The following is a 27,213-nucleotide window of genomic DNA, read 5'->3' on the forward strand; positions in this document are numbered from 1 at the left end:
AGGAATGTAAAAAAATAATTATTTATTTTTGATTGAATTATTGCAGATATTGATTCTGGTGTATCACATCATATATGGCTTATCCACAAGCAAACCAACAAGTTAAAAAAATAGGAAATTAAATATTTAATTCATCAAAAAATGGAAAAACTTGGTTGCAAATTCATAAATCCCTGCTCAAGAAAATCAGTTGAGCCTTGCTCTCTTTGCAATGACACCGGACGTCTCTCCAGCGGGCTCCAGGCTCCGTCTCACTGGTCTCACAGGAGAAGACACTAGAAGTGAACAACAGACTTTTAGCAACCAGCATCATAAAAAATATAACGTAATATTGTAATTTAAGTACAAACCAAGTTGTCTTTCGATCTCCTGAAGCTCTTTTTGTCTGTCTTCCATTTCTTGTCTGTTTCTCTGCATTTCAGGAGAATTCATTTCATTCAACTGTTCGTCATGTTCCCTTCTTGCCTCTTCCTTCTTCTGTAACAACAACTTGTACTGATCGAGCAGAGCTGATGAAAAACAAAAGCAACACATGATTGAAAAGAACAAAATCGTGAAAATTCCAGTTTGATTTATATGTTACCTATTTCTTCTTTCAGAGTGTGATACTGCTGTGGGAGTGGGGCTCCAAACACAAGTGAAATGTTCAGGGGTGCTTTGTTCTGTGTGCCTCCAAACTTGCCCCTGGAGCTGATCCTTTCTCCCTGCCTGGTCAGGATAGTGGGACACATGATGTTCTTCGCCACCAACTGTGAGCAAAAGCACATTTAGTGGGAGAGTAATCCCTGCCTGGACAGTTTGTTTGTGGTATACATCAGCGTCACTCACCTGCTCTCTGTATGTGTTCCCAGAATCCAGATCGTCAATCAGAATAGTGTCCCCGAGGAAGTTTATAAACACTGCAAAGCACAAATAGGAAACCTTCAGAGCTGTCAGGGCCAATCTCACCATCCAATCCCTTCACTTTCTCACTGTTTATACTTCTTAAAGTCGGCTGTAGCTTTTACCGTGACAGGAAAAGGCCAAACTACAGGAAATCCCAACATTAAAAGCCATTTAAGGTGGTGAAAGAGGCCCAATTTCTGTTCAATGACGGGCCCCGTAAGGAGCTCCTCCACCCCTGTGAGGTCCAATCCCAGGTGGAACCATTTACACAAGACTCAGGGTTGTGGGAAATAGGGGGGTTGTATATGGTAAACACAAAGAGGCCTGGGAGGCTTCTAGAAAACTTTAGAAACCTTGAATTCTACTTTCAAATGCTACGATAAAAGCACAACACTGAGGAAGGGAATTCAGTCGAGGTGTCTCACCTTTTTCACAGCTAGCACGGTCTGGGTGGGTGTATTCAAGGAGATCTCTGGCATACACAGGGTGCCCAGGGGGGTCAAAAAGTGGGCGGCCGTATTTTATGTGAGGCAGCGGTCTGAAAGCAATCCAAAACTTAGCAAAGACACGGCAGAGATGACACCAAACTGTGCCTCAAAGGAGGTAATGCTGTTTAAAGGTGCAGTGTGGCGTATTCAGCAACATGCAGATGAGCAGATTAGAAAATGGAATTAAAACATTTAACAGTATGATTAAATTGGTGTATACCTACCTCAGAATAGATGTTAGGCATTAAAATTCTATAACACAAAGAGCAGGTGCCCTTTCAAGCAGTTTTTAATTTAGGGAGTTGACACACAAAATTCACTGACAGGAAACAAGGATGAAGAAGAAAGTGGTTGTATTACAAGATAGAGATGTTTTTGATATCAGAAACTTGACAAATGGAGGATCATACTTCTCAGGCTGCCTCAACGGTCACTTCATAGATGGAAGGGGTGAGCAAGGGAGTGTTTCAAGCTAGAATCTGGTATTAGATAAAGGTAAACAGTGTCTTCAAAAAGGTGTAGCTCCTGACTGAATGTGGAAACTGTCAGAAATTCATGCACGTGTGCAGTTTTCAAGAAGATTCAGTCAGACACAGATGATTCAAACTTTTGAGAAACAGCGCAACTCAGCATAAAACTTAAACACAGCTGCAGTGGAATCTTTAAACAGCACATCACATGTTAAGTTTCCATTCTAAATTTTTGATTGTTTTGTATGTTGCTGTGGACAAAAGCGTCTACCAAATGAAATTGTAAATTGTAGAAGTTTCAGATAAGATTCACATTATTGCACAAAGTATTTTCATGATTTCAAAAATAGATTACAAAAAGCATTTGATGAGATAGCTTAATCAGACTTGCACTATATACTCAGTATTTAAGTTTTTAAGTACAATGCATTTGTGTATTAAGGGATCATGTTGGTGAATGAAGTGTGTGGTGGTTTGATGAAACAAAACAGGATAGGCAGACTCAGGAGAACTACAGAGCTAAGTATGGAAGGGATCCACGGTCACATCCGTCATTTCAAACATGGCTAAAGAAATTTATGGAGACAGGGCCGGTGTTGGATAAAAGAAGAGGACGACCAACATCTGTGACAAGCCTTTCAGGGTACAAAATGAGTCCTCCAATTTAATTAGTTTTAAAAGATTAAATGTCAACTTCTCATTTTGGAACAGTTTCCACATATTTGTCTGTTCATTTGCTTTGGTAATCATTGTCTTAAAATGTTAAGAGACTTTATGGGAACCGTGTATAGAAAAAAATACCTATGAAAACGATTTTTTTCAGTTTTTTGGAACATTTTTCTAGCTAAAACATTTTAATTAATCAAGACAATTTAAATTTACGTGTCAGTAGAGATGGCAAGTTTCTGTTCCCAGATGTCTCCTTATCTCCTTTACCCTGATTGTGTTTGAGTGTGAGCATCTAGCATCGACTATAACAAAGAAGAATTTGATAACATAGCTAATACGTGGTTTCAAATTAATCCACTACAATTATTTGTATTAGCTATGTGCAAGAACAAAAAGTGAAAATGAGATGGTGAATGTAGTGTGCACCAGCATTCTGCGGTTATGAAATATTTAAAGGTCCAAAAATGCCCTTTATGATTGGTTAAGATGGTATAAGGATCTCTTTAATCAATATAATCAACTGAGGAAGAGTGGAAATGATGATTCTCTTTTATACATTAAAATATAATCAAGAGACACTCAGCTTTACTTGTCAATGAAGCCTGAAGAAACCAACCGCTTATCTAAACTTGAAGCATGCCTCAAAGACGTAAGGTCCTGGATGAGCAGAAACTTCTTACTGCTGAACTCAGAGAAGACTGAAGTCATTGTTCTTGGACCTAAACATCTCAGAGAAGCTTTCTTGAACAACATCGCCGCCTCTGACGACATCAGCTTGGCTTCCAGCACCACTGTCAGGAACCTGGGAGTTCTTTTGGATCAGGACCTGTCCTTTAACTCTCACATCCAACAGGTCTCAAGGACGGCATTTTTTCATCTTCGCAATATCAAGAGAATTAGACACATCTTGTCTCGGAGCGACGCTGAGAAACTGGTCCATGCTTTCGTTTCTTCTAGGCTGGACTACTGCAACTCTCTTTTATCCGGCTGTCCTAATAAGTCTATTAGGACTCTTCAGCTGGTTCAGAATGCTGCCGCTCGGGTACTGACTTGGACTGGGAGGAGAGAGCACATCTCTCCAGTGTTAGCGTCTCTACACTGGTTACCTATAAAATCTAGGATAGAGTTTAAAATTCTTCTTTTGACTTACAAAGCGCTTAATGGCATCGGGCCATCGTATCTTAAAGACTTAATTGTTCCGTATAATCCGTCTAGGTCTTTGCGTTCTCAACATGCTGGTCTGCTCGTTATACCTAGGGTCTCTAAAAGTAGTATGGGAGGTCGAGCCTTTAGTTATCAGGCTCCTCTTCTTTGGAATAACTTACCGGTTGAGGTCCGGGGAGCAGACACGGTCTCAACCTTTAAGAGTAGACTTAAAACTTTCCTTTTTGATAAAGCTTACAGTTAGAGCTGGATCAGATCTGAACCAGCTCTTAGTTATGCTGCTATAGGTTTAGACTGCTGGGGGGAACTGACACACAGGGCTCCTGTTTCCCTCTTTTTCTGTCAGTCTAACTTCTAGTCTTACTGTCCTGTTATAGTTACTGACCATACACCTCTCTGGGAGGGTCTGAGTTTGTCTTGTAGGTTCCTGGGGATCGGTGAAGAAGACGGCCTGCTGCTGTGCTCCTGTCCGACACCAGCTACTACAGCCTTGGATTTGGCCTGCTGGTTTCTCCTTAACTGTCGCCACAGCGCCAAACTTCAGACTCCGTCTGTTTCTCTCTATCTCCCTTTCTGTGTGTGTGTGTGTGTGTGTGTATGTGTGTCTGTGTGTGTGTCTGTGTGCGTGTGTGTGTATCCCTACCCCCCCCCCCCTCCTTTTTTCTCTCCCCCCCCCCTCTCTCTCCCACTCTCTCTCCTCTATCTGTCTCTCTCTAACCCCAACACAGTCGAGACAGATGTCTGTCTAACATGAGTCTGGTTCTGTCCGAGGTTTCTGCCTGTTAAAGGGAAGTTTTTCCTTGCCATTGTAACTTGCTAAATGCTGCAAAGTCCTGTACTCATGGTGGATTAAGATAAGATAAGACTCCTTATCTTGTCTTGATGTTGGGTTTCTGCTAATAAAATTTTATTAACATTTACGGGTCTAGACCTGTAAATGTTTTTGTAAAGTGTCTTGAAATAACATTTGTTATGATTTGGCGCTATATAAATAAAGATTGATTGATTGATTGATTGAGAAAGACTAACTTTACTCTTCATGTTTTAAAGAATAAAATCTTTTTTTTTGTTACATTAAATGAGGGTGAAGATTACAGATCATCTACAAAGTATCAAAGCGGGCATCTGCTTGTCTGCAAAAGTCCTTTGAACTGATTTGAACTTCACTTATTTGTCAAACAGTCTGTGAAAGAAGGAAGTGCTGCTGGATCTTTAAATTACAGTTCCTGGGCTAGGAGAAGGCTCCAAAAGACTGTAATCAAGGACGCCAAGTAATCTCATCAGGAAAGCTATCAGGCACCGACAGCACCACTGAGAGAAATTATGGACTCAGGAGGTTTGTGGTGCCTGAAGCTGAACTTTTTACCATCACAACAGACTCTGAGTCTTGTTTCAAAACGACGGCACAGTTGGCGTACCTTCTCTCCAGCCGCACTAAGACATTCGTAAGAGGCAGGACCTGCTGGCGTCCACGAGTGTCGTTATAGATCTTCTGTGCTGCTGTCTTAGTTCCTGTAACAACACAATCCATGTCCCCAGAGATTTGCCAGGAAATAACCCTCGCTGCAGCATCGTCGCTCACCAAGGCCAGATGACCAACCTGCATATGAAAGGTAAACAGACAAACTTGCACAGCTGGCAAAGCAACTTTAATCACTTCAATCTTTTACTGCTGTTGAAGGTTGCTCATTTAACAATAAAAAAATTCATTTACCTTCCCCAAAACATCCTGCTGCCCTCTGAAGGGATCTGAGAGGGTACAGACTCTCCTGTTCGCCTTCTCGATCTGCTCAGCTCTAGTTTTCTTCTCCTTCAGAAGTCTGTTGATATTCAGCATCTGAAAAGTTCAAAAAATTTCTAAAAACCCAAACGAAAACAAAGACATGACACCATAATCTCTCCATATTAAGATATAAATTTAAGATGAAAAAAAGACATCTCACGTTACAGTCTCGCTGAACTACCAGGTTTCTCCCGATCAGCTCGTTTCTCTTGGCTGATTCTTTTCTTTCTGCATCCTTGACTTTTTCTACAATAAACAACAAAGCTATTATCAATGACAGCAAATATTGGATCACACAAAAAAACAGCAGCCACATGACAGGGACTAAGTTTTGTACATATTGCGATATTTAATTTTTAACTCGCTGGTTCCTTTTCTGTTTCTGTTCAATTTTCACCAAATGTTTGTCAAACCTTGAAGATTTATCATTCTTTTTATAGGTTATATTTCCTTTATTAGACAGGACAGCTGAAGAGAGAGATGGGAAATTTGGGGAGGTGGGAGAAGGGAAAGACACGCTGAAAAGATGGTTGAGAGTTGGATTGGCAACGGCATGGGCCTAAGCAGCCAGACCAATTGGTGCCCCAACATATGAAAAGTTTTATACAGTTTCACCTCTTGTAAGTATTGTTTAAAATTAAACAAAGAGCTTGTTTAATTAATGTCAATGGATAACCCCCTCTTGTCTTCAGAACTGCCTTAACTCTTCGTGGCATAGATTCAACAAGGTACTGGAAACATTCCTCAGAGAGTTTGGTCCATATTGACATGATAGCATCACACAGTTGCTGCAGATTTGTCGGCTGAACATCCATGATGAGAATCTCCCGTTCCACCACATCCCAAAGGTGCTCTATTGGATTGAGATCTGGGGACTGTGGAGGACATTTGAGTACAGGGAACTCATTGTCATGTTGAAGAAACCAGTCTGAGATGATTCCAGCTTTATGACATGGAGTGTTATCCTGCTGGAAGTAGCCAACAGAAGATGGGTACACTGTGCTCATAAAGGGATGGACATGGTCAGCAACAATACTGAGGTAGGCTGTGGACTTTAAACCATGATCAGTTGGTACTAAGGGGCCCAAAGTGAGCCAAGAAAATATCCCTCACACCACTAGCCTAAACCGTTGATACAAGGCAGGATGGATCCATGCTTTCACATTGACGCCAAATTCTGACCCTACCATCTGAATGTGGAGCAGAAAGCCAGACTCATCAGACCAGGCAACGTTTTTCCAATCTTCTATTCTCCAGTTTTGGTGTTGCTGTGTGAATTGTAGCCTCAGTTTCCTGTTCTTAGCTGACAGGATGGTCACCCGGTGTGGTCTTCTGCTGCTGTAGCCCATCTGCCTCAAGGTTGGACGTGTTGTGTGTTCAGAGATGCTCTTCTGCAGACCTCGGTTGTAACCAGTGGTTATTTGAGTTACTGTTGCCTTTCTATCAGCTCCAACCAGTCTGTCCATTCTCCTCTGACCTCTGGCATCAACAAGATATTTTGGCCCACAGAACTGCTGCTCACTGGATATTTTCTCCTTTTGGACCATTCTCTGTGAACCCTAGAGATGGTTGTGGGTTAAAATCCCAGTAGATCAGCAGTTTCTGAAATACTCAGACCAGTCCTTCTGGCACCAACAACCATGCCACCTTCAAAGTCACTTAAATCACCTTTCTTCCCCATTCTGATGCTCGGTTTAAAATGCAGCAGATCGTCTTGACTATGTCTACATGCCTAAATTCATTGAGTTTCTGCCATGTGATTGGCTGATTAACAATTTGCGTTAACGAGAAGTTGGATAGGTGTGCCTAATAAAGTAGCCAGTAAGTGTACATTGCATCCAGCAAACATAGACAGTGCAGCAAGAATTCACACAATTGAGAACAAAGTTCCTGAAAATTTGAGATAAAATCATCCAGTTCAAATTGTTGCAGTCTTTGGCTGCAGCAGCTTGAAGTGTCATGGTGACAGGTCTGAAATGGAGGAGGAGATAAAACCTTACCAGACTGCGCAGTGTGGAGCAGGGCATGCATATCCAAGACGTCTTTATACTTGGCAACCGCTTCACTGAGCTCAGCTTTCTTCTTGGTGAGCTCAACAATTCTCCGTTGCTCATCTCCATCTGAAATATAAAGAGATAAACAATCTTAAAAGAGTGGATTTTTTTAATTTTTTACTTTTGCTGACGGGATGAGTTTTAGCTGGTCGTGAAATGGACTGAAACAAATTCTGGTGCCCACAGGTAAAAGTTGGGGCGAGTTTTCTAGATCTAGATCTTGTCAGGAGAGCAACATCCCAAAAACTAAAATCTCAGCATAATTTTTCTTCTTTTGCTTAAGTTTTTTTATTTTCCTTTTTTCATTAACAGATAAAAGTAAGATCTGAAGCATGTTTATTTATACCTCAATCCAACCAAAAACCCAAAAGGCAATAAATAAAAACAGAAAAAATATCATTTTCAAAAACGATATTCACATTGTAATAATAATATAACTTGGAAGATGTCAAGTGCTCTGGATTTACTTAATTTTTATTTTTTAATGGAGCTGTTTCCATTATAGTGGTCTATAAATAGCTGCCATATTGAGTAAAACATATTTATCTTTTCTCTCAGGGTACACTTTATGTTGTCATTCCCGAACAATTTAGGTGTCATTAAGTCATTTATGAAATTACACATTATTTTTGGCTCATATTAAGTCTAAGACTTTTTTTCTGTGAGAATTGGAAAATTTAGGGGCAGAGCTCCTGAAAGTCTTAACAAATTTTCAGAAGCTATTCAAGTCTCTAACTGCAGTGAAAAGTTGAAACTTTTAGCCGCCACTTCCTGTTTCACCCCTTTTTCGATATATTGGGCTTAACTTAGCAACTTTTTGACCAAATATTTGAAAAACAACACAGTGTTTTTTCAGTTATCCACTTTATATTCTTAATTAAATATTTCAGTATTGGTCGACTAATCACTTCCATATCTTTAGGGTAATGACTGGAATCTGATAGTTGTTAACTTTAAAATCCCTCATCACATAAAAGAGGAGCCAAATCTCGTACCATTGAAAAACTGGAAGGGGAGCTCAAAAGGTTGCAGGGAAACGCTGAACACGTCAGGTTTGAAGAGAAGGACGTATGACCTGCCATTGTCACCCGGGCTGTTCGTCATGATAGTCAGCCTCTGTGCAGAAACACAAACTCATATATTTAGATATGATTGTGAGGTGAAAATTGCTAGTGTGAGTGGAACTGGCTGATCACATTTCACCAGGCTTTGATATAAGAAAAAACAGTCTGTGCAGAGAGCAGAAACAGGCAGAACACACACCGCTATGATACATTCTGGCTCCTTTCAGCAGTATTTTGTTAATTATTCATTTCAAATGCAGATTCTTCACGCAAGTGTGGCTAAAACAACATTCCAGATACAGAAAGAAAGAAGATATTTACTTACTTCAATGTGGGCTTTTCCTTTCACCAAGTCTATCTGACAGCTGCTGGTTTTGCCTTCAAACAGAGGAAGGTTTCTGTTCTCTTCTCTGGAATTCTCTATGGAAATGAGCACCTCTCCATTCAGGTCCTGCCCCGCTGGGTTTCCATATTCATCCTGGAAATCAGTTACAACAGCTCAGTCAGGCTAAACCACTGCTGCCCCCTAAAAATGTTTTCACAGGAAGTGAAGATGGATTTCCTCAGAGGATACAATCTCACCATTATCACAAGAGTCATATCCTCCACCAGTGTTCGGTCAGAAATGTTTTCACCGTAGGAAACCACTGGGTTTGGTGGCTGGGAGACAGGCCTCAGTTTGACGGGCTGATTGGGCTCCACATTCACAGATATCTGGGAGAGAAACAGTTAAAAAATGATGATGTAAAAACTCTTTGTGTGCTGTACGTTTGATAATTCAGAACTGTGGTGTTCCCAGGGTTTGGATTTAACTAACCTGATCACTTTTTAAGACTTTTCCTTGACTGATACGAAGAGAAAACTGAATGATGTACTTCCCAACAAGTTGAGGTATCTCTTTGTCTCTGCAGTGAAAGAAAGACAGCTGCAGTTAAAACAGCTAGCGTGAGTTTGTCTGATGGCAAAACATACCCGTGAAACTCAGCAGTTACTGTACTACAATACTGTTATTTAAATTATGAACCAATCTTAAAGTTAAATAAAACCAAATGAAACACTTGGTTAAAGGAATAAACTGTCCTTTCTTTAAGAATTCCTGCAGTAATGAAGAATACAACATGTGAAGTGTAAAAAGTGTCTCACCTGAAGTAAAAACAGTCAGTCTTGTCACTCCCTAAAGGTTTACTACACTTCAGCTCAGTGACCTGGGAAAGAAATGTAGAAAAATAAAACTCAACAAACAAAATTAAAAAAAGAAAAAGAAAATTGTTAAAGAAATGGTGTCAATCTCTCTGTATTTCCGTTTCAGTCACCGTTAGTTGGGGCATCTCTTCAGGTGGCACCTCGCTCCACAGCTGCATGGATACAGCAGCGGGACTAAAAGTCGTGATCAGATTTTCTTCTTCAGACATCACACTCAGAGAGAAAACTAAACAAACACAAACAGTTACTCTCAGTGCACCAGGACAGACATCCAAAGCACTGTTTAAACAATCCACAAGTAAAGGAAGCTGGGATATATCTGCGATGCAAACCTGTGAATTTCCCCCCAGCAGGAAATTTGGCAGATCTGTCAAAGTGAACCACCAGTTTGACCGGCTTCTTGGGATCAGGGATGATGGTTAGGTTCACTGAAGGACTGGGGATGAGTTTCTTGTTGAAGGAACCTTCAAATATCAGTTGATAGTACCCCCTAGTGGAACACACAGGTAACAACACTTTAAATAAGACAGCCGGTAAGGTGGATGTATATGACATTGTTATGATCCCACTGTGGGAAATAAAATGCTCATGATCACTACTCATACTTACTTTGCTCCTATCACACTCTCCACAGTGAAAGAGGCTTTCCCTTCATTATTCACAGGCTGGGAGATAAAAGGTGTCAACACCTGAAACAAAATCAGAGACCAGCGTGACTTTTCCTCATTTCTAATTTATTAAATAATGTAAAGGGAAAAGGGTAAACATGAATGAAATAAGTCTAACCTTGAGGGTTGGGGGTGAAGGCTTCAGTTGCACCACAACCCTCTGATCTGCAGAGGGGTTTCCCCATTTGTCGAACAGTTGGACGATGAAAGGCTCCGTGATGCCGTAATCACTGAAAACCTGCAAGGGCTTGATGATGGAAAACAAAGTGCACAGGGATATTTTGTTTTGTTGAAAATAAAAGTAGAAACTGAAAAGCTTTCCTTCACCCAAATAGTGAAGAAGAGAAAGACATGAAGGGAGGGAGATGTGGGTTACATCTGAAATTTGACTCTTCAGTTAGACTTTCTTTTTACCATTTCAGGTCCACTGATGAGTTTCAGCTCTGCCGGATCTCCAGCTGTCACTTTTAGGATAACTTGCTCCTTAAAGCTCTTGTAAGTGATGCAAAGCTCCCTGGGCCCAGGGGTCCCTGTCTGAAACTGCACCCCCGAGAGCAGAACAGAACTGGTGCTCCCCTGAAAGTCACACAGATTTAGAAACAAGAAGTATTCAGCTCCTCTGGTGCTTTGTAGCGTCTTTAAGATAATCCAAGAAATCATGCCCTTTAAATGTTACACATCATATTTCTGTGAAAGTGGAAATATCTGCTGTGGGAGGAGAAAAGAAATTTGAATAATTAACTATTCATCTGCTGTTTCAAGCTTAAGTCCAAATTTAAAGCATCTTGATCTATATTCAAAAAATAGAGCAAATTTTCTGAACACTGTTTTTTTATTTGGAACAGTAGTTAACCATTTATTCATGAGATAATATGTGGATCAACAATTGATGACCATTCAAGCATATCAAGTTTCAGCTAGAAAGAAAATCATAAAACTTACACGCATATGAGTTAAATAAAAATCTAAGTTCACCCCACAAAGATTTTAAAGTTTCATCTCATTTTTTTTGGCAAACCAATTAAAAAAATCTAACTAGTTGCAAAAAAAAATATTTTCATTTCTTCCAACAGTCTTACTGTCAGAGAAACAGCAATAACAGCATCAGATGGAGGTGAAAAGTTGGTGTCAAACTGGTCCTGCTAATTTTCAAAAATTTGATGCTTTGATTTTATCCGTTAGTCTCTTTTCCCACCTCCCATATGAACTTAATCGACGATTTGTCCAGGCCCTCTGCTTCTGCTGTCATGTCTTTCACACAGGTAGGAGTCAGTGTCGCTGTAGAATTATTGTACTGGTCTACAAGCTCCAAGCCTGTACAAGGAAAAAGAATTGTTTAAACTTGAGTTGTGGTTGAAAAAAAGGTTTGTTTACTTGGTTGTTACTCACGGATGTGTTCAGGCAGGGTTTCACCAAGCTTCACTGTGGTTTCAGGAAGGGTCGCTCTCAGAGATGTTGGTTCATCAGGGTGAGGCCTTAAAACAAAACAAAACAAGAAAGACACAAAGCTGGATATTTAGTGAACAATTTGACTTTTTGGAAATACATATTTTCTGATGAGGACTACAACAGAAATCAATGCCAGGCTCTAACCTCTGGGTTTCAAAATTAATCTTGAGTTTAGCCAAATTAGCTTATCCCGTAACTAGAGAAATTGCATTTCCTTGCAAGCAAATGTGTTGAAATGCTGAAGAAGGAAAATGTAAAACGAAAGGGATGGGAGTGACAGAAAGAGCACACACGTGTCTTTGTTCCTGAATGTTTTGATTAGTTAGCATAAACAGCTGTGTGCGATGAAAGGTTTCCATGGAAACCTGCTTGATTAGGCTACATAATAAAATACTGAATCAGCATTTCAACATAATTGTATGAATGCAGTTATTTTTGTTTGGTAGCATGGCCCTGTTCTGTTTTCTCCCTGCCCTTCCACAGGCTAATGTAAATTGCCAAAGCCAAGGAGGGGAGAGCAGCAGCAAAGACCCAAGGGGAGAAAAACATTTTTGAGTTTGTATCTTACGTGATTTTAAAGGACACGGACACGGACACATTGTGGTCTTGGTATGACACCTGGTTGAAGCACTTTTTTTGCGCTTTTTGAGGCACCTGTAAATCAGGCAGCTTTCCCTGGACCAGATCACCCAGGTTTACATCTCCGGTCCAGTTAACCTTGAACACAGGCACAGTGAACAGTGAGAGGACTTTAAGACTCAGATTTTAAAAATGACAATAGGTTGATAATTATACCTCAATAACTAAAAACACTGGTAACTTTCTAAATGAGAAAAGGACTCGTGACATTTGAATGCTAGGAGAACAAATTAAACACAACAGGAATAAAATGAGTTAAAACTGCCAAACACACCTTGATCCTTTTAGCTAATTCTTCAGAGAGCGGCACCTCTCTATCTGCCTCATCGTACAGCTTATACAACAGGTTCTCCAACAAGCCTCCAGCCGGCCACTCAATCTCATCGTTGTCCCTCAGCACCAGAGTCATATCTTTCTGCGTGAGCTCCATCCTTGAGACTCTTCTGCTGGGGAACACCTTCACGTCCCTCACAATCTTCACAAAGTTCTTCTTAGCCTTGGGATTGGAAATATCAAAATTTGAGTTTGTATTAAAATGTTCTAAGCACAAAATTATTTGTTTTTGTCTCTGACTTACGGGCATCTCAAACTCAGCTTTGAGCATCTTTGGTTCACCGTTGGTTATTTTCAGGTTTAAGGGTTTGGTTACAATCTGCCCTGCTCCAGTGTTGCTGCAGTTAACCACTGCCACTGGAAGCCCTGCAACCTGAAACACACAAAATTTAAAAGGATTGTTTTGAAAGAATAAAACCACCAGAGATGTTACACAATCCAGAACAAAAGGCCCCAAACTGGGATGTTACTCCTTAGTGGAATTAGATTTATAACAGAAATCTGCATGTGTTTGGCTGTGACGGGTCTTCTGTTTTCTTTTTTTTGTGAGATGATGATTTGTTGCATTCTACCAGGAGGGTTTCATTTGGCTGGTAAGCAGGAGGAATCATTGCAGCCAAAAAATCTCCCGACAGGCATTCTTTTGTTGGGCTACATACAGTCCTGCTGTAAAAACAGGAGCTATAATTGCAGCATGTCTGTTGCTGATTAGAGTGGAAGTTTCTCACAGTTTGTCTTCACTGCAGTAAGATGAATCCTCCTCTGAAGCAAAGTGGAACTCTCACCTTGCAGTGAACGATCTGTCTTGGGTGAGCAGTGATGTTTCCTGCCTCATCATGAACTTCAACATCAAATTTGACAGGATATCCGTTCTCTACTGTGACTGGATCATCTTCTGGTCGTATGTACAGGAAGTGTGGATAGCCTAAAGGACATTATAACACAAGTGAGACAATATTCAGTTTTTTAATGGGGGTAGTTAACCATAGAAAAAAGGTCTGGTAAAAAATCAAAAGATTTCTTCAGTCTATTGAAAGCTATCATGTACAACTTCTTAAGCTTAGCAACTTTGGCTGCCTGTACGTCCACACAAAAGACGGTCTGATGGTCTAGTTCTTGTCTTGGATTCCAATTTTTGGACATTTTTCCAGTCATAATACTCCAGTCATAGAACTTGTCACAGATTCATAAAATAAACTTAGTCTCACCAGGAAGAAGACTGATCTTGATATTCTGCATGTCTTTTTTCAAGCCTGGTAATCTCACTTTCAGGTCATATGACTGCATGAAAAGATAAAAGTCAGAGGAAAAAGTCATCTGATGTCAAGAATCAAGCAGAAAATGGGTAATATAATGTTTCTGTACAGGACTTCTTTCACAATACATGTAATTTTGCCCACAGCCCATTTTTTTTGTTTATTGTGTGGTATTTGTAGTACACCCAGAGACTCTAAAGAATATACCTTTAGAAAATCCAAAAGTCATCCAGGGCCTGTACTATGACCTATTTTATGATCATTGCTATAGGTGTGAGCCAGGGTGCACACTTTACCCCAAAACTTACTCAAACACAAATAATAAATCATCAAATTGGGTCAAATCACCTTCAATGAAGTCTGGTGCATCTTTTGAAATCAAATGTAGAGCTAAGTATTACAATTAAAAGAATAGTGCTGCACGATTTGGGAAAAGGTGCGATTTGCGATTAGGTGGACAATATTGCGATTGCGATTGTGCTTGTGATTTAATAAAAAAAGTTGTGATATGATGAGTAGTCAGACTTGCTTGGTTATCATGGAGAAAAATCTGAATTGCATGTGCTGACATTGCGATTGCGATAACCTCTTTTGCAATTACATAATTGCATGTGCTGACATTGCGATTGCGATAATCGTGCAGCCCTATAAAAGAAGTTATTGAATTTTAACTGGAAAAAAAAGTTTTTTTTCATGATTTTTTTCAACAAATTCAATTCTTTAGAGATGTGTCTGACCAACTTACACCTAAAATACTTATAAATTATTTGGCCACACATATTTTCTCAAAGTGGGAAAAAAACCACCAAATTCTGAGACCGGTAAAATTGTTCAATTAACAGGTTGGATTACTGTGGTAGAATCAGGGTACATATCTTGTATATCAGGGAACCTTTAAATTTGTTCAGAATTCATCCTTTAAGTATGATTTCTTTTAGAATTTGGATGCTAGATTCAAAACAAACATTTCACATGAAATGTTATTCATTTTAATACTGAACAGCCACAAAGGGCCTGTATATTATGCCTTTGTGATGAGATAATAATGAGCCATTGATACAAGTAAAAACCGATGCATTTTAGGATTGTTGTAATCAGATTGTATATATCTACAATGACAGCAATACATAAACATTACTTCTGTCAATTTCTGTTTCTAGTACTTATAAATACATGTAATCTGTTTAGTGGCCTTCGTGTCTTTTTGCATAGCAATGGCTTGGACAATTTTAATTTGTAGACTGGAACTATAGTAAGGGAAAGGGGATCTGAGAAATCCCTAAGATGATTGATGATTGATGATTGACCAGGTGAAAGTCACCGTTGTACATCTTAGAAGATTTTTGCAGGTGTTCATTAGCTGATAAGAGTTTCATACCACAAGTCTACAATAATCAACTTTTTCACAATGTTAAACTTTTTGGCATGATGAGTTTGGGGTTGTTATTACCTGTTAGCCATAATCATCACATTTGAAAACATAAATGCTTAAAAAAATATTTCACTATGTGTGTACTAAATCAATATAATGTGAGATTCACTTTCTGAATTGAACAACCGAAATTAACTTCTCCACAACATTTTGATTTATAGAGATTCACCTGTATATAACCCCAAAGTTTATAGTAAAAAGGTGAGCTATTGTGCTCCAGAATACAAACCTTTAACTGTTGGTAATTTTGAACTTTTCCTTTTGCTTTGACACCACTGATGATGAATGTAGACACACCGGTGACCACTTTATCATAGCTCAGGTCAAGGTCACTGAAGAGCAACAACATAGTATTATCAACAGCAAATTCAAGCAGGGTGAGATTCATGGTTCTTTCATTCTTGTGACAGCTCACCAAAGATGCATGTCTGTGCATGTATGAAATGTTTTATAACAGGAACCTATTAAAGTTGGTGACTCACCTGCATTGAAGCTCAGGTTTCAGGTCAGGAGGTGGAGCAGTTGGATGGTCATAAGCATCTCTTATCTGCAGAGGAATGTCAAATGGCACTCCTACATGAACAGTTGGGCTCACAGAACCAGTACCAATGGTGAATTTCTGAGCCGCTCCCTCTGAGAAATCAACAAAGTTGAGTTTATAATCACCAGACACCAGATGATTTGGGTGACAAGATTTGTATGTGGTTTTCCCAACCTTTCATTCTGAAACTCAGCTCCAGTCTTGGAAGCTCCATGTCTCCAAATTTTGGGGTGTTGTTTTCTTGTATGAGTGTGTTCAGAGACAGAGTATAATTGCCCAACTTGGTTAAATTACCTGCAACACAGTTTAACATTTTACACACAAAATAAAAACAAGGAAAAAAAATCCATAATGTAAGGAGACAAACAAGAGATATGCGTACGTATTTCTGTGAAACAGAAACCCTGCTTGGTATGTTGGGCAGTAATAGTGAAGACCTCTTCATCTCCTGCAGAGGCTAAGTGTGAAAGGCAGAGAAAGACGAACACAAATAATATTAAAAACAACAAAGACAAGCAAGAGAACCAAATGGAGCTGGAAAACATGGAAAGCTCAGTTCTCACCATGATGAACTATTTCCAGTTTAACGACCAGTTTTTTCCCTTGCACTCCTGCCCCTGGTGGCATCCTTGCCACTGGTTCCCCTCTCTTGTTGAGTATTTTCACCGTGAGAGGCCCTTGGGTAATAAAAAGAAAAGCAGTGAAAAATAATTTGCATAAGTTCGGTGTTGTCGCTCCCTAAAAACATGACAAATAAATACTGAAAGACAAGACTCTTTTCACCTATCGGAGTCCCAGCCGGGACAGCCTCCTCTGATGAGAGTTCACCTTTAGGCCACTGCACTGTGAGGCTGTCTGGAAGCCTGGAACATGCACATCACTTTACAACAGCTGATACTAGCCAAGGGGATTCAATAACAGTACAGAAAGGATACAGAGGTAAGGTATAAACAAGAAATCAAACGTTCTATGAGAACACCTCGGGATCTTAGCGGAGTAAGTGGTGATTTTTAAACTGATTTGAGTTTAGATGAAAAGCTCACAGTATGAGAACTTCCTCTGAAGGCTAACTCACTTGGTGACTTCACTGGCAATGTGACTCTTGATGGCTTCATCGGTGGCTGACTTGTCTATCTTGGAAATTGGCATGATTTTGTTCATGTTGTGAATCGCTTTTGGTTCCTGAGGAAAAAACAGTTAGTCCAATTGTTAGATTATCATTTGGTAGTTTTGCTGTTTTTGATGTATAGGTCTTAAAGATGCAGAAAGACATGGATGCTGAATATTAAAAGGATAAAGAGAAAAAATATAAAGACTCAGATGCATTTACCCCTTTTCTTTAGATATAAACTTAAACTGTCTTCTTACCAGAGCCAATTCAACTTCACCCCCTGTAGCAAAAACACTTCCATTCCTCTTCACTGTTTCTCCGTACCGCAGGAACTTAACTATCGTGCCATACACAATGGGCTGCGTTCTCTGAGACTTCACCTGGGGAAGTAAGAGAGAAAACATGAACACAAAACACAGAATAACTCCAAAACATACTTTTATATTTAGGGATAAAGTCTTATGCACTCACAAGCTGGCCTGTCTTGTAGACTTTTTGGTCCCATTCGATAGAGGAAAAGGTCTCCCAGGGATACTGATGCCTCTTGGTGGGCACGTCCAGCCTTTCTATGGTGTCTATGAAGCCCATAAACTTGATTTGCTTGTCATGCTTTTCATGACACTTTTGAAGCCAATTTGTGAACTCCCTTTGAATGTTGCTTCTTTGACTCTGTGGAGTTTAAAATGAAATCAGTTCAGCAACACTTCACAATAAACATATTTTTATTTCAACAACATTGAAAAACCCTGCATTGGGATTAACATTTGTACTGGTTGTAACAGAAACAAAATCCATAAAAAGATTGCTAGCTTGTTACATTTAAAAGCTAAATTTTACATAAACAAATAAATAACTAAGTCTTGGCTAATCCAACAGAGCAAAACATGGATTGTAGCAACATGTTTGTCTTATACTTCTTGGTGTCTTAGCCTGAGTCTGTTTTTAGAACAGAGCAATATATTCTAAAAATAAAGTCGAGATTTTAAAACAAAAATCTGCAAAGTTTGTACATTTGATGATGTGTTTTTCTTTAATTGGATCCTTAACTGTTGTAGTAAAGTGAAGGAAAAAGCCTCTGGTTTGGAGCCACTGAAAAGATGCCTTAGACCTACTTTCTTTCTAATGGTCTGCAGGGGCTAACTAGTCTATGGAGGATTACAGCTACAATCAAAACAAAAAAAGAAAAAAAGTAATTCAAGACTTTGAGATATATAAAATTATTTTATGGATGGTAAACGGCTCCCATGTTTGTGAAATAACAGTGAGTGGACAGAAGAGATCAGCAAGAGGACAGATATGGAGAAATCCAGCGTGTATCCAGAGAGCAATTTAAACACACAACTGTCACTCAATGCTCATGACTGCATTATCCGTGGACTTACCAGGGTGTGACATACCAGGGTGTAAATGTGTGTCAGTAATTTAGAAACCCTACCGCAAATGTCGCTGTTGTTTCAGTGTAAAGTGTGACCCTGCTAACTGGTGACTCTTGGCCATTAATCACCGATAGTGTTGACCCGGAGTCACCAGTTAGCATGGTCGCTATTAACTCCAAAACGCCAGTTGGTCTGTGACGGTCCAAACTTGATAGACATTGCCTCTGTTGTATAGTATCGATTCTAAAAACTGTCCACAGAACAACCGTACATTTTTATGCTGATCACAGGTTGAATTTAGTGTTTAAAAAAAGGCTAACCCGTCTGAATGACGGGAGCTGAACACTACTTCTGTGGTCAAGATGCGTGTGCATCTTTAGGATGACGTAGACTGATAATCCCTCTATCAGTTAATACTTTTCCCATAAAATCCCATCTTAACTCCTAAATATCAGAGCTTTAAACTTATAACATTGTGACTTTAAACTTGTAACATTAAAACTTAATTCTCATAACTATTACAGAAGTAGCTAGAAAGAGATTTTCTTCAGTGGACACCACAGATAATTCATATCACCATAACTAACTACAGGTGAAGTATCAGTAGAAATTCTGAAATGTAGCACACCAAATACAGGTGTGGCTTGAATTATTTTCATCTTTAAAACTCTGACAAATGAAAGCAGTTTTTGATTATGACTACCTGTTCGTTAACAACACGGGTGAAGATCACCCCCGGGCCCTTCAGAATCTGCTCCAAATCCACAAAAGATAGTTTGCTTGTGTTGACCTTGAACTTGCTGCTCATGAAAAGTACCCCGGAAAACCGATTGCAACATTCATCGGGCACCTTGGATCCTTTGTGCCAAGTGCACCAGTCGAACCTGTGTTGAACAGGAAAGCACATGTAAGAGGGGAAATGTATCGGATGTCCCAAAACTAAAAGTTCCTGATCAACTTTCAGTTTGTGTCAATTGGTACCTGTTATTGTAATGGATTCTGGAAAAAAACAAATCCTGTCGTCTTATCAATACAGCACATACAGAAAACATCACCAGTGGGATATGTATAAAGGATGTTGTGAATTTAAAAAGAACAAAGTGGTTTAAATGTTTACCGAAAGTCTCCGTTCTTTGGTATCAGTCGTCCATTCCAGTAGCAGTCGAATATCCCTCTTTTGCCTCTGGCCACTTGCGTGGCTCCTGATTCATCATCACCAACACCATCATCATCGTTCTGAGAGACTGATCAACAGATGAGAACAAAAACAGAACCCTCAGTTTCAATCCAAAGCTGTCACATGACACAAATCACAGCCAGCATTTCAGAGTCTGAATACCTTGGCCAACATCAGGGTCTTGGGGATAAGTTTCCCGGTCATAGAGGAAAGGATGATATCGAAGGATCCCCTCCACCGGGGATCTCTCATGAGGAATAGTGGCCTGGAACCTGAATGTGTCAGCAGAACTTTTGATGTACAGAGTCTGCATGTCGTCATCAATTTCCTTTAGATTTATAGCGCGGGGAAGTTTTGGAGCCTTCTCATTCAATGTGAGCTAATGAAAAGAACAATGTGATCATTTAATGCAGGTGAGTATGCTTTTAACTGAGAAAAGAATGCAGAGAGAAGATGACAAGCATGGGAGTAGACTTCAAAAAGAAATAAACTTCATTTGATGGCACAAAAAAAGATTTTTTCATTTTTTATAAAATTGCAGTTTTTAATTTTTTTTTTTATAAAAAAGGCATTTTGTTTTATTGAAATTTAAAAAAATTGGAAAAAAATTAAAATTTTAAAATCCCAGAAGCCATAAATGTGTGTGTTTATGTGTGATGTGTTGGTAAGTGCTGTATTAATGTAATGGAGGTGTGTACACTGTAGGTGTGTCCCAGTGGTTACAAGTAATTCCTTTCACCTGTAGCCTGTTGGTTTTGCTAACAGGGAAGGGTAAGCTGGGGGCGACACTTTCTGTATCCGCTACGCTATGCTACACCACCTTAGTTTTGCTGTCAAGTGCTTTATCTTGTAAACTGTATGAAGCATCAGCTGGGTTTGTGCATTGTTAGAAATAAAGTCAGTAAGAAGCACATCCAAGGTGGATGTGTGTTTGTGTAAGTGCGCGTCACAGTTATACTCTTATGCTTAGCCTTTGGCAGCAGGACAGTTTTCATTATGATCAGATATCTGAACATTTTTGAAATTTCAAAAATTTGCAAATATTTAAAAAAAAATTGAAATTTAAAAAATTTGGCAAAATTTCTACAAAAAATGTGAAATTTCAATAATTTCCGAAAACTTTCAAACAATTTAGAAATTTCAAAAATTTCAAACAATTTGAAAATTTTGAGAATGCAAATATCTCTATGAAAATTCATTTCAAAAAAAGTGCAAAACTGTCAAAATTTTGCGCTTGAAATTGGAAACAAATATTGATAATATTCATCAACTCATTTTTTGTTGTTTGCTAATGTCTTGCCAAATATCAAGCATGAAAATTTGGAATTGGGCTGATATCTAGGGAGGTGTTAGCAGGTGATTCCAGAGCATTTTTGGATTGCCCTTGTGCAAGGCACCAATCCCCCAACTGGTCAGAGGCTCCAGAGCCGCAGAGTGAAGTCTCTGTAGTTAACTATCACGTAATTACGCAATGCTGATTTATCACCTTGTCACAATATACTAACTTATCACATGATTACATGAAACTGAATTATACTTTTTTTCCCCTGGCGTAGCAGCAATACTCACCGTCACAAGTGGCCAAACTAAAGCTGTTTATAACACATTTGTGACATTAAAAATAACAGTTTTTATCATAACCGATAGACAAGCACAAAATGAACAAAAGATGACTAATTCAAATGTGTACAGTACTTTAGTTTTTAATGTTATAGTTAGAACCCCACTACTCATTCAAAAACACAACAAAATAAGTAAGTCCTAGAATATTTAGCTGTTCTAATGGAAAAACGGTCGTTTGACGGTTTTTTTCTTAAAGTCGTTTAAATTGCTTTGCTCTGCGACGCAGTTTTAACCGTAATAAATTACCGGCTGTGTTCCGTTAACTGGAAGTCTTTCCATACAGTGGGCTCCTGAGGTTGTTAGCTTCTACTGCAGGTGGAAAAGCTGGCAGTGTTGACCGTTGAATCGTATTTTCGTCCTTTGTGTGCCATATTTCAGTCGTCGAGCAGATAAACTCGGCGGACTTGACGCAGTTAAAAATTCAGTCGATGTCGCGTCATAGAAGGGGGCGGGGCGTCTCGTCTCGTGAAGGAAGCAATCCTTTACAGTCACGCGAAGATTTTAAACTGGCGCTAATGCAAGTAAACTGCCATATCATTTAATGAGTCATTACAGCGAAGTGAAAAAGAACTAGACATTTATGTAGCTGAACTTTATCACATTGTTTTTTATATATTTAAAAATAATAATATATGGCCGGTTTTACATTTGAAAAAATTAAATGAAATCAACATAACGTTAACACTTTATACATGAACACATTTTAATAATTTATAGAGACAGTAGCTTTTGTTACCCATCCTGTCTGATGGCCTGCAGTCACAGATTTTCTTCTACTTAGCTTATCTTTTTTTTTTCTTTTTCTTTCTTCCTTTTTTTTTTTTAGACAATAGAACTTTAAAATACTGATTTCTTTGTAGTGCAGAAAGACACACAGCTAATTTCAGAGTTGTAGCTAGTGTTGTTTTCCCCTACATCACAAACCACATGAGACATTTAATGGGATACAGACTGTATCTTATTTTTCCTATCAAAATAAAAGATTTACATCTTATCTTAATGCTTCATGAGGATAGTAAAGTCTCCCTTAAAGAAAAAAGCCTCACCTGAATGTCAACTTTACAAAAACCGTGTGAGTTTGAAGCGCTGCTCCCTGTGTTTCCATTGACTCCATGGATGTAGTAATGATATATATGTCTGAAATATAGATAAAAACGAAAACCATTCGAAACAACTTGTGTTACTTTTTTTTTTTAAGTTAACATATAAGATGAAACTCACGTCAGTTGTCGGGCCACTTTTTCAAATTCATCCTTTAGAAAGGGTACATGCTCAGGTCTGATTTCTGTGATAACTACAGCTGTGAAGCTTTCCTTTGCCATATCTTTCTCCTCACAGATAAGGTCTCGGAGAAAGGGTTGGTCCACGTGTGAAAATTCACCGGGCTGCAGGGGGAGACACAGAGGGCCACAAAACTCAAAGAATTGGTTTATACGTAAGAAATGTGTCTATTTAAAAAAAAAAAAAAAAAGCCTTTCCAGACTGGCTACTCACCTGCCTATTTTTCATGATTTCCTGGAAAACTTCTTCTTTATTCCTCTCTCTTTCCTCAAACCCCTTTTTAGATAGAATAAGCTCATGAACATCTGGGGAGTCTTTTGATTTAGTGATCATCTGAAAGAAGAAAGAACACTTTTATCTTCTGCTCATTCATTTAGATGCACAAAGGGCACCTTTATTTGTTTGGAATGGTGAAACAGCTATGTATGTGGTTCAGGCTCTGTCTGAGAATCACTTCATAAAGCGAAATTATATTCTTATGCTGTTGTGCCAGGGTGTTTCCTTAATGTCTGCATGAGGAAACTTAAGCAAACTATTGAGCCACACCTCACTACTCTAACCTGCCCCTGAGCCTGAACTGTCCCTGTTTGTCTGCTGTGTGGCATGGTGCTGGGTAGGGCAGCTGCACTTTGACTGCTCCTGATACTCTTGAAGTTGCTTTTTATAGTTAAGTGGTTCTCATGTATGTTTACATTACCCTGGTTGATTCTCCGATAAAGAAAGCTGCATGTTTTCCTCCAACTCCAAAATAAGACACATCACTGTTGAGACTTCGAGGGACATGATCAGGTCGGACGTAGCCTTCTTCCTCACTGTACAGAAAACACACTCTGAGTTCTGAAAGTGAAAGTAAATGACACAATAATATAAAGGGAAACTCAAACATCTCATCCTTCCAGAGTATACAAACCTTGCAAATCTGCTGTCTTTCCTGTCAAACTTGTTGAGTCTGTACGTTGCCCAGTTCTTGAGCTTGGTACAGGACATCCCACATCCATTATCTAAAACAACGATCGCATTTCCCCCACGAGATTCATCAAACAACTAGTAACAAAGACAGAAAGAATAAGTCTTCAAAAGATTAAAAGGAAAATGACAAACTACACATGTGATCACGAACGTTGAGGTAAAGTTAACATCTGTTTGTGTGTACTGCACATGCAGAACCAACCATTCGTATCTCAATGGACCTATCATCTTTGTTTTCTTTTGTGGCAGAAATTGAGTTGTCGATCAGCTCAGCGAGTGCACATGCTGGGTAAGGGATAGAAAAAGAAACATCAGATATTAGTGGTGTCACACAACTCCATGTCACATGCACTACTTTAATCATGCCAGCACTTACTTAATGGAACCTTTCCCTCACAATAATAGTACTCGTCCCTGCCACTTTCAGTCAACGTATTATAGTGAGGTGTAAAGTTAACATGCTCTTCTGTTGCTGCCTGGAGAAGTTGGTCCTCTCTCTGCAACATGTAGACTGCGCTGAGATCCTGAAGCTCCTCTACACACACACACAGAAAAATTTACCAAATCTATAACATGTATATTCAGCTTTGTTGTCTATTAACGGTAGCATTTTGTCACTTCTGCATGAACTTAAAAACTCACTGAATTTGTCGAAGTCCAGGACTATTCTGTCTGTCGTAGTCAAAACAAACTCCTCCTTTGAAGGGATAGAAAATTCCTGTGAAGAGGTACAGAGATGGTACAATTTTTGACTTTGTTTACACACACACACACACACACACACACACACACACACACACACACACACACACACACACACACACATTAAGGCTAAGACATTAACACACTGATTACGATAATTGAGGTAACAGGGAAAAATTGTATTAAAAAACCTTCACAGTTGTTGCACTCCAAATAACACATAAAAATTTCTCTAAGTGTGAGTTCCTGGCAAACTAATCGTAGTGATGCAGAAGGTGATGCCCCCCATTGAGAAAAGCGCCCGAGTAACACCGTGCTGATGACAAACAGTATGGAAGAGACAGGGTAGTTGCTCTAGCATGGCCCGATACATGGAAAATTGAAGCAAAAAAGTCCAGGGGAAGGGTATTGTTGAGTGCAAAGTACCCAATACAGATGTTGCATATCACCAGCACAATTCACCTCCATATATCACCTCAATGCTTGACATGTAGTGGCAATAGACTGTATACAGTAGCGGCAAGCACACACACCAAATCAAGTCAAAGTGTTAGCCAAGGGGCAATATCTGGTTGAGAAGAATGAAGCCCATGCGGAAGTGGTATGAATTGCTATTCTTTGAGAATCTGCATGAGGCTTGCTGCAGAAAGACTAGAAACCACATACACACCAAGCCAAAAACTGACTTTCACAGCATTAAATTTACAGCCAGGTTCAAAAAACAGCTTAGGTCTGAAACACTAACTTAGCTTTTGGCACACACTGTAAGAGAGGTGAATATTTTTCTAATTCAACGTTTCAGAAGATATTGAGACCGACTGATTGTCCTGTCAGAGGCACAGCTCAGCTCACTATAGCTGTTAGAAAGGAAGCTCAAAGCCTGCGTCAAATCTGTATCGTTGAACAATTGGCTTCATTTCACTGAATTGTGAACAGACAGGTGATGTCCCAGAGACTACGTCCATATTTTATACAGTCTATGGTACTGGCACACAATGCCCCTAACCCGCATCCAAGTTTAGATAAAGTCTGTTAAATTTATCAGTTGAGATTTGAAATCATTGCCTGTGAAAAGTGCTGTAATGTACCATAAAATGCACTTTACATTTAAAGTAAATTTGATAACGTATAAACAGGATTTTGTTTTTAGGGTCATGAATATGTCTGTTGTCTGAATAAGCTGTCAAATATTGACGTGCAATTACAATACATAATCAATTAAAAAAATAAAAATCAAATTAATAAGATTAACTTTCTCAGTGGACTCTCACCACATAAAGATATAAGAAAGTGTTTTACGATGAAAAAAGTCTACTTTTCTGGATCTTATCCACATATATCTATATCACTATGCCAATACCAATATCTATCTGTAGATGACAGAAAAACAAACAGGTTTGTGCATATTTTATCGTCCAACACTCTGTTTACCCCTCACTGACTAAATTAAAACGTGAAAATCAGTGAGGTCGGAAGTCAAAGTCTCTGGCATATAATATCACTTTAAAAGTCCCCCTCTCCCTCCCCCCTCCCCTCAAAGAGTAAAAGTGAGTTGTTGATGCCTGGTGCAACTCTGCAAGGAAGCCGTTGAAGTCCAAATCAGCTGTGTCCAGCAACTTTTCTCCAGGCTCCTCGTTTTCATGGCGACGGTCGTGCACACGGATCCGTCTCCGAACAATCCCGCTCGTCCGGATGGATGCAGAGAGTACGCCCTGGTCGTTCGGATTTGACATCTTCGCAAAGTTTACGCTGAACTTTGCCAGTTAACGCACGTGTCAACATCCAGTTCCGCGCCCTTGGCTCAAGAACTTTTGCATTAAGTCGTCGACATTGTGCAGCGACCTTTTAAAAACGACCTTTGAACTTCATTTAAGCTGTTCCCTTGGTTTGCGAAATGTTTTCTGTGAATCTAGTTCATTCACGCGCTAACATTTCTACTACTGATGTGTCGATCGCGAACGTATCGGCTCCTGAAGCCGGCTCCTCGAACGACGGGAGTTGGATTGTGGTTGGAGCCAATATGTTTATGTTTCTTTAAAATGTACTGTTCTTCGAGATTCCACTTTAGACTGGTTGCAGAAAGATCAGAAACCTAAAACACACCCACAATAATTAATTAATTAATTAAATAAATAAATAAGTTTTGTTTTACAGCATTAGAAAACACATTCAAAACTTTGTTAAAATCAAAACAATTGGGTTTGACTAGTTCATTTCTCTACACACCATACAAGGAATTTTTTTTTTTTTGTAACTCAGCAGTTTAAAAGCTATTATGAACATGAATTTGCCCAATCAGAGGTGCAAGGAGTACAAGGAGTATGGCCGCTGCTGACAATAGGCCTCATTTCACTGTATGAGAAACAGATGATTGACATCATGGATACATACATTTAACAGTCTATGCTTAACACCAGCCAGATTTTTTTTTTACTAGCTTGCTGATTTTTCTTTTTGTTTTAATTTCTGTTTGGTGTGTCATTTACTAAGGTTGTCTATGTTTCTTCACTGTAAATGGTTATGGTTTGTGTATGATAAACAGTCAGAGGTTAGACCTTTTTGTCTACTTTAGATCTGTCTTTTTCTTTTTACTGTACCATTTATTATAAGTAGTGCTGGGCAAGCTAACGCGTTATTTTCGCGTTAACCCGTCAATCTATTAATACCGTTGAATATTTTATCGCACATTAGTGCATGTTGCTCACATGCTTTTATTTTGTAAATGTCTGTTGCTGACCGCGGTGGAACCGGAAGTGAAATTGGCGGAAAAACACGGTGAGTAACCAAAACAAGCATGGAGAAGAGGGGCAACGCCACGGAACTTAGTGTATCAGTCCGCGCACACGGCGTGCCAGATATAAACAAACGCAGGTAGT

At 39.2% G+C, this 27,213-nt stretch overlaps 1 protein-coding gene across 1 annotated transcript; it reads right to left on the reverse strand.

The window, feature by feature from the left end:
• Positions 1-61: 61 nt before the first annotated feature.
• On the reverse strand, positions 62-26,276 carry smchd1 (structural maintenance of chromosomes flexible hinge domain containing 1). Its single transcript, XM_074693491.1, has 47 exons — positions 25,900-26,276; positions 24,278-24,353; positions 24,012-24,170; positions 23,838-23,920; positions 23,582-23,710; positions 23,364-23,474; positions 22,880-22,999; positions 22,607-22,770; positions 22,432-22,522; positions 19,925-20,141; positions 19,703-19,829; positions 19,289-19,469; positions 17,681-17,878; positions 17,467-17,589; positions 17,174-17,280; positions 16,882-16,961; positions 16,662-16,775; positions 16,481-16,555; positions 16,273-16,392; positions 16,040-16,190; positions 15,787-15,889; positions 14,078-14,150; positions 13,655-13,794; positions 13,114-13,242; positions 12,811-13,032; positions 12,466-12,614; positions 11,838-11,923; positions 11,644-11,762; positions 10,863-11,024; positions 10,567-10,695; positions 10,390-10,469; positions 10,113-10,270; positions 9,891-10,006; positions 9,721-9,782; positions 9,395-9,482; positions 9,160-9,291; positions 8,903-9,055; positions 8,509-8,629; positions 7,460-7,579; positions 5,620-5,705; positions 5,391-5,513; positions 5,095-5,276; positions 1,311-1,423; positions 829-899; positions 584-749; positions 351-509; positions 62-275 (listed from the first exon to the last, which is right to left on the reverse strand). The coding sequence occupies exons 1-47, from the start codon at positions 26,068-26,070 to the stop codon at positions 187-189; spliced, it is 5,928 nt and encodes a 1,975-aa protein (XP_074549592.1). The 5' UTR covers positions 26,071-26,276; the 3' UTR covers positions 62-186.
• Between the last annotated feature and the right edge of the window lie 937 nt (positions 26,277-27,213).

The sequence above is a fragment of the Halichoeres trimaculatus genome, unplaced genomic scaffold (assembly GCF_033239565.1).
Source record: "Halichoeres trimaculatus isolate MK-OKI-2021-1 unplaced genomic scaffold, fHalTri1.1 fHalTri1_scaffold_18, whole genome shotgun sequence".
Lineage (NCBI taxonomy): Eukaryota > Metazoa > Chordata > Actinopteri > Labriformes > Labridae > Halichoeres > Halichoeres trimaculatus.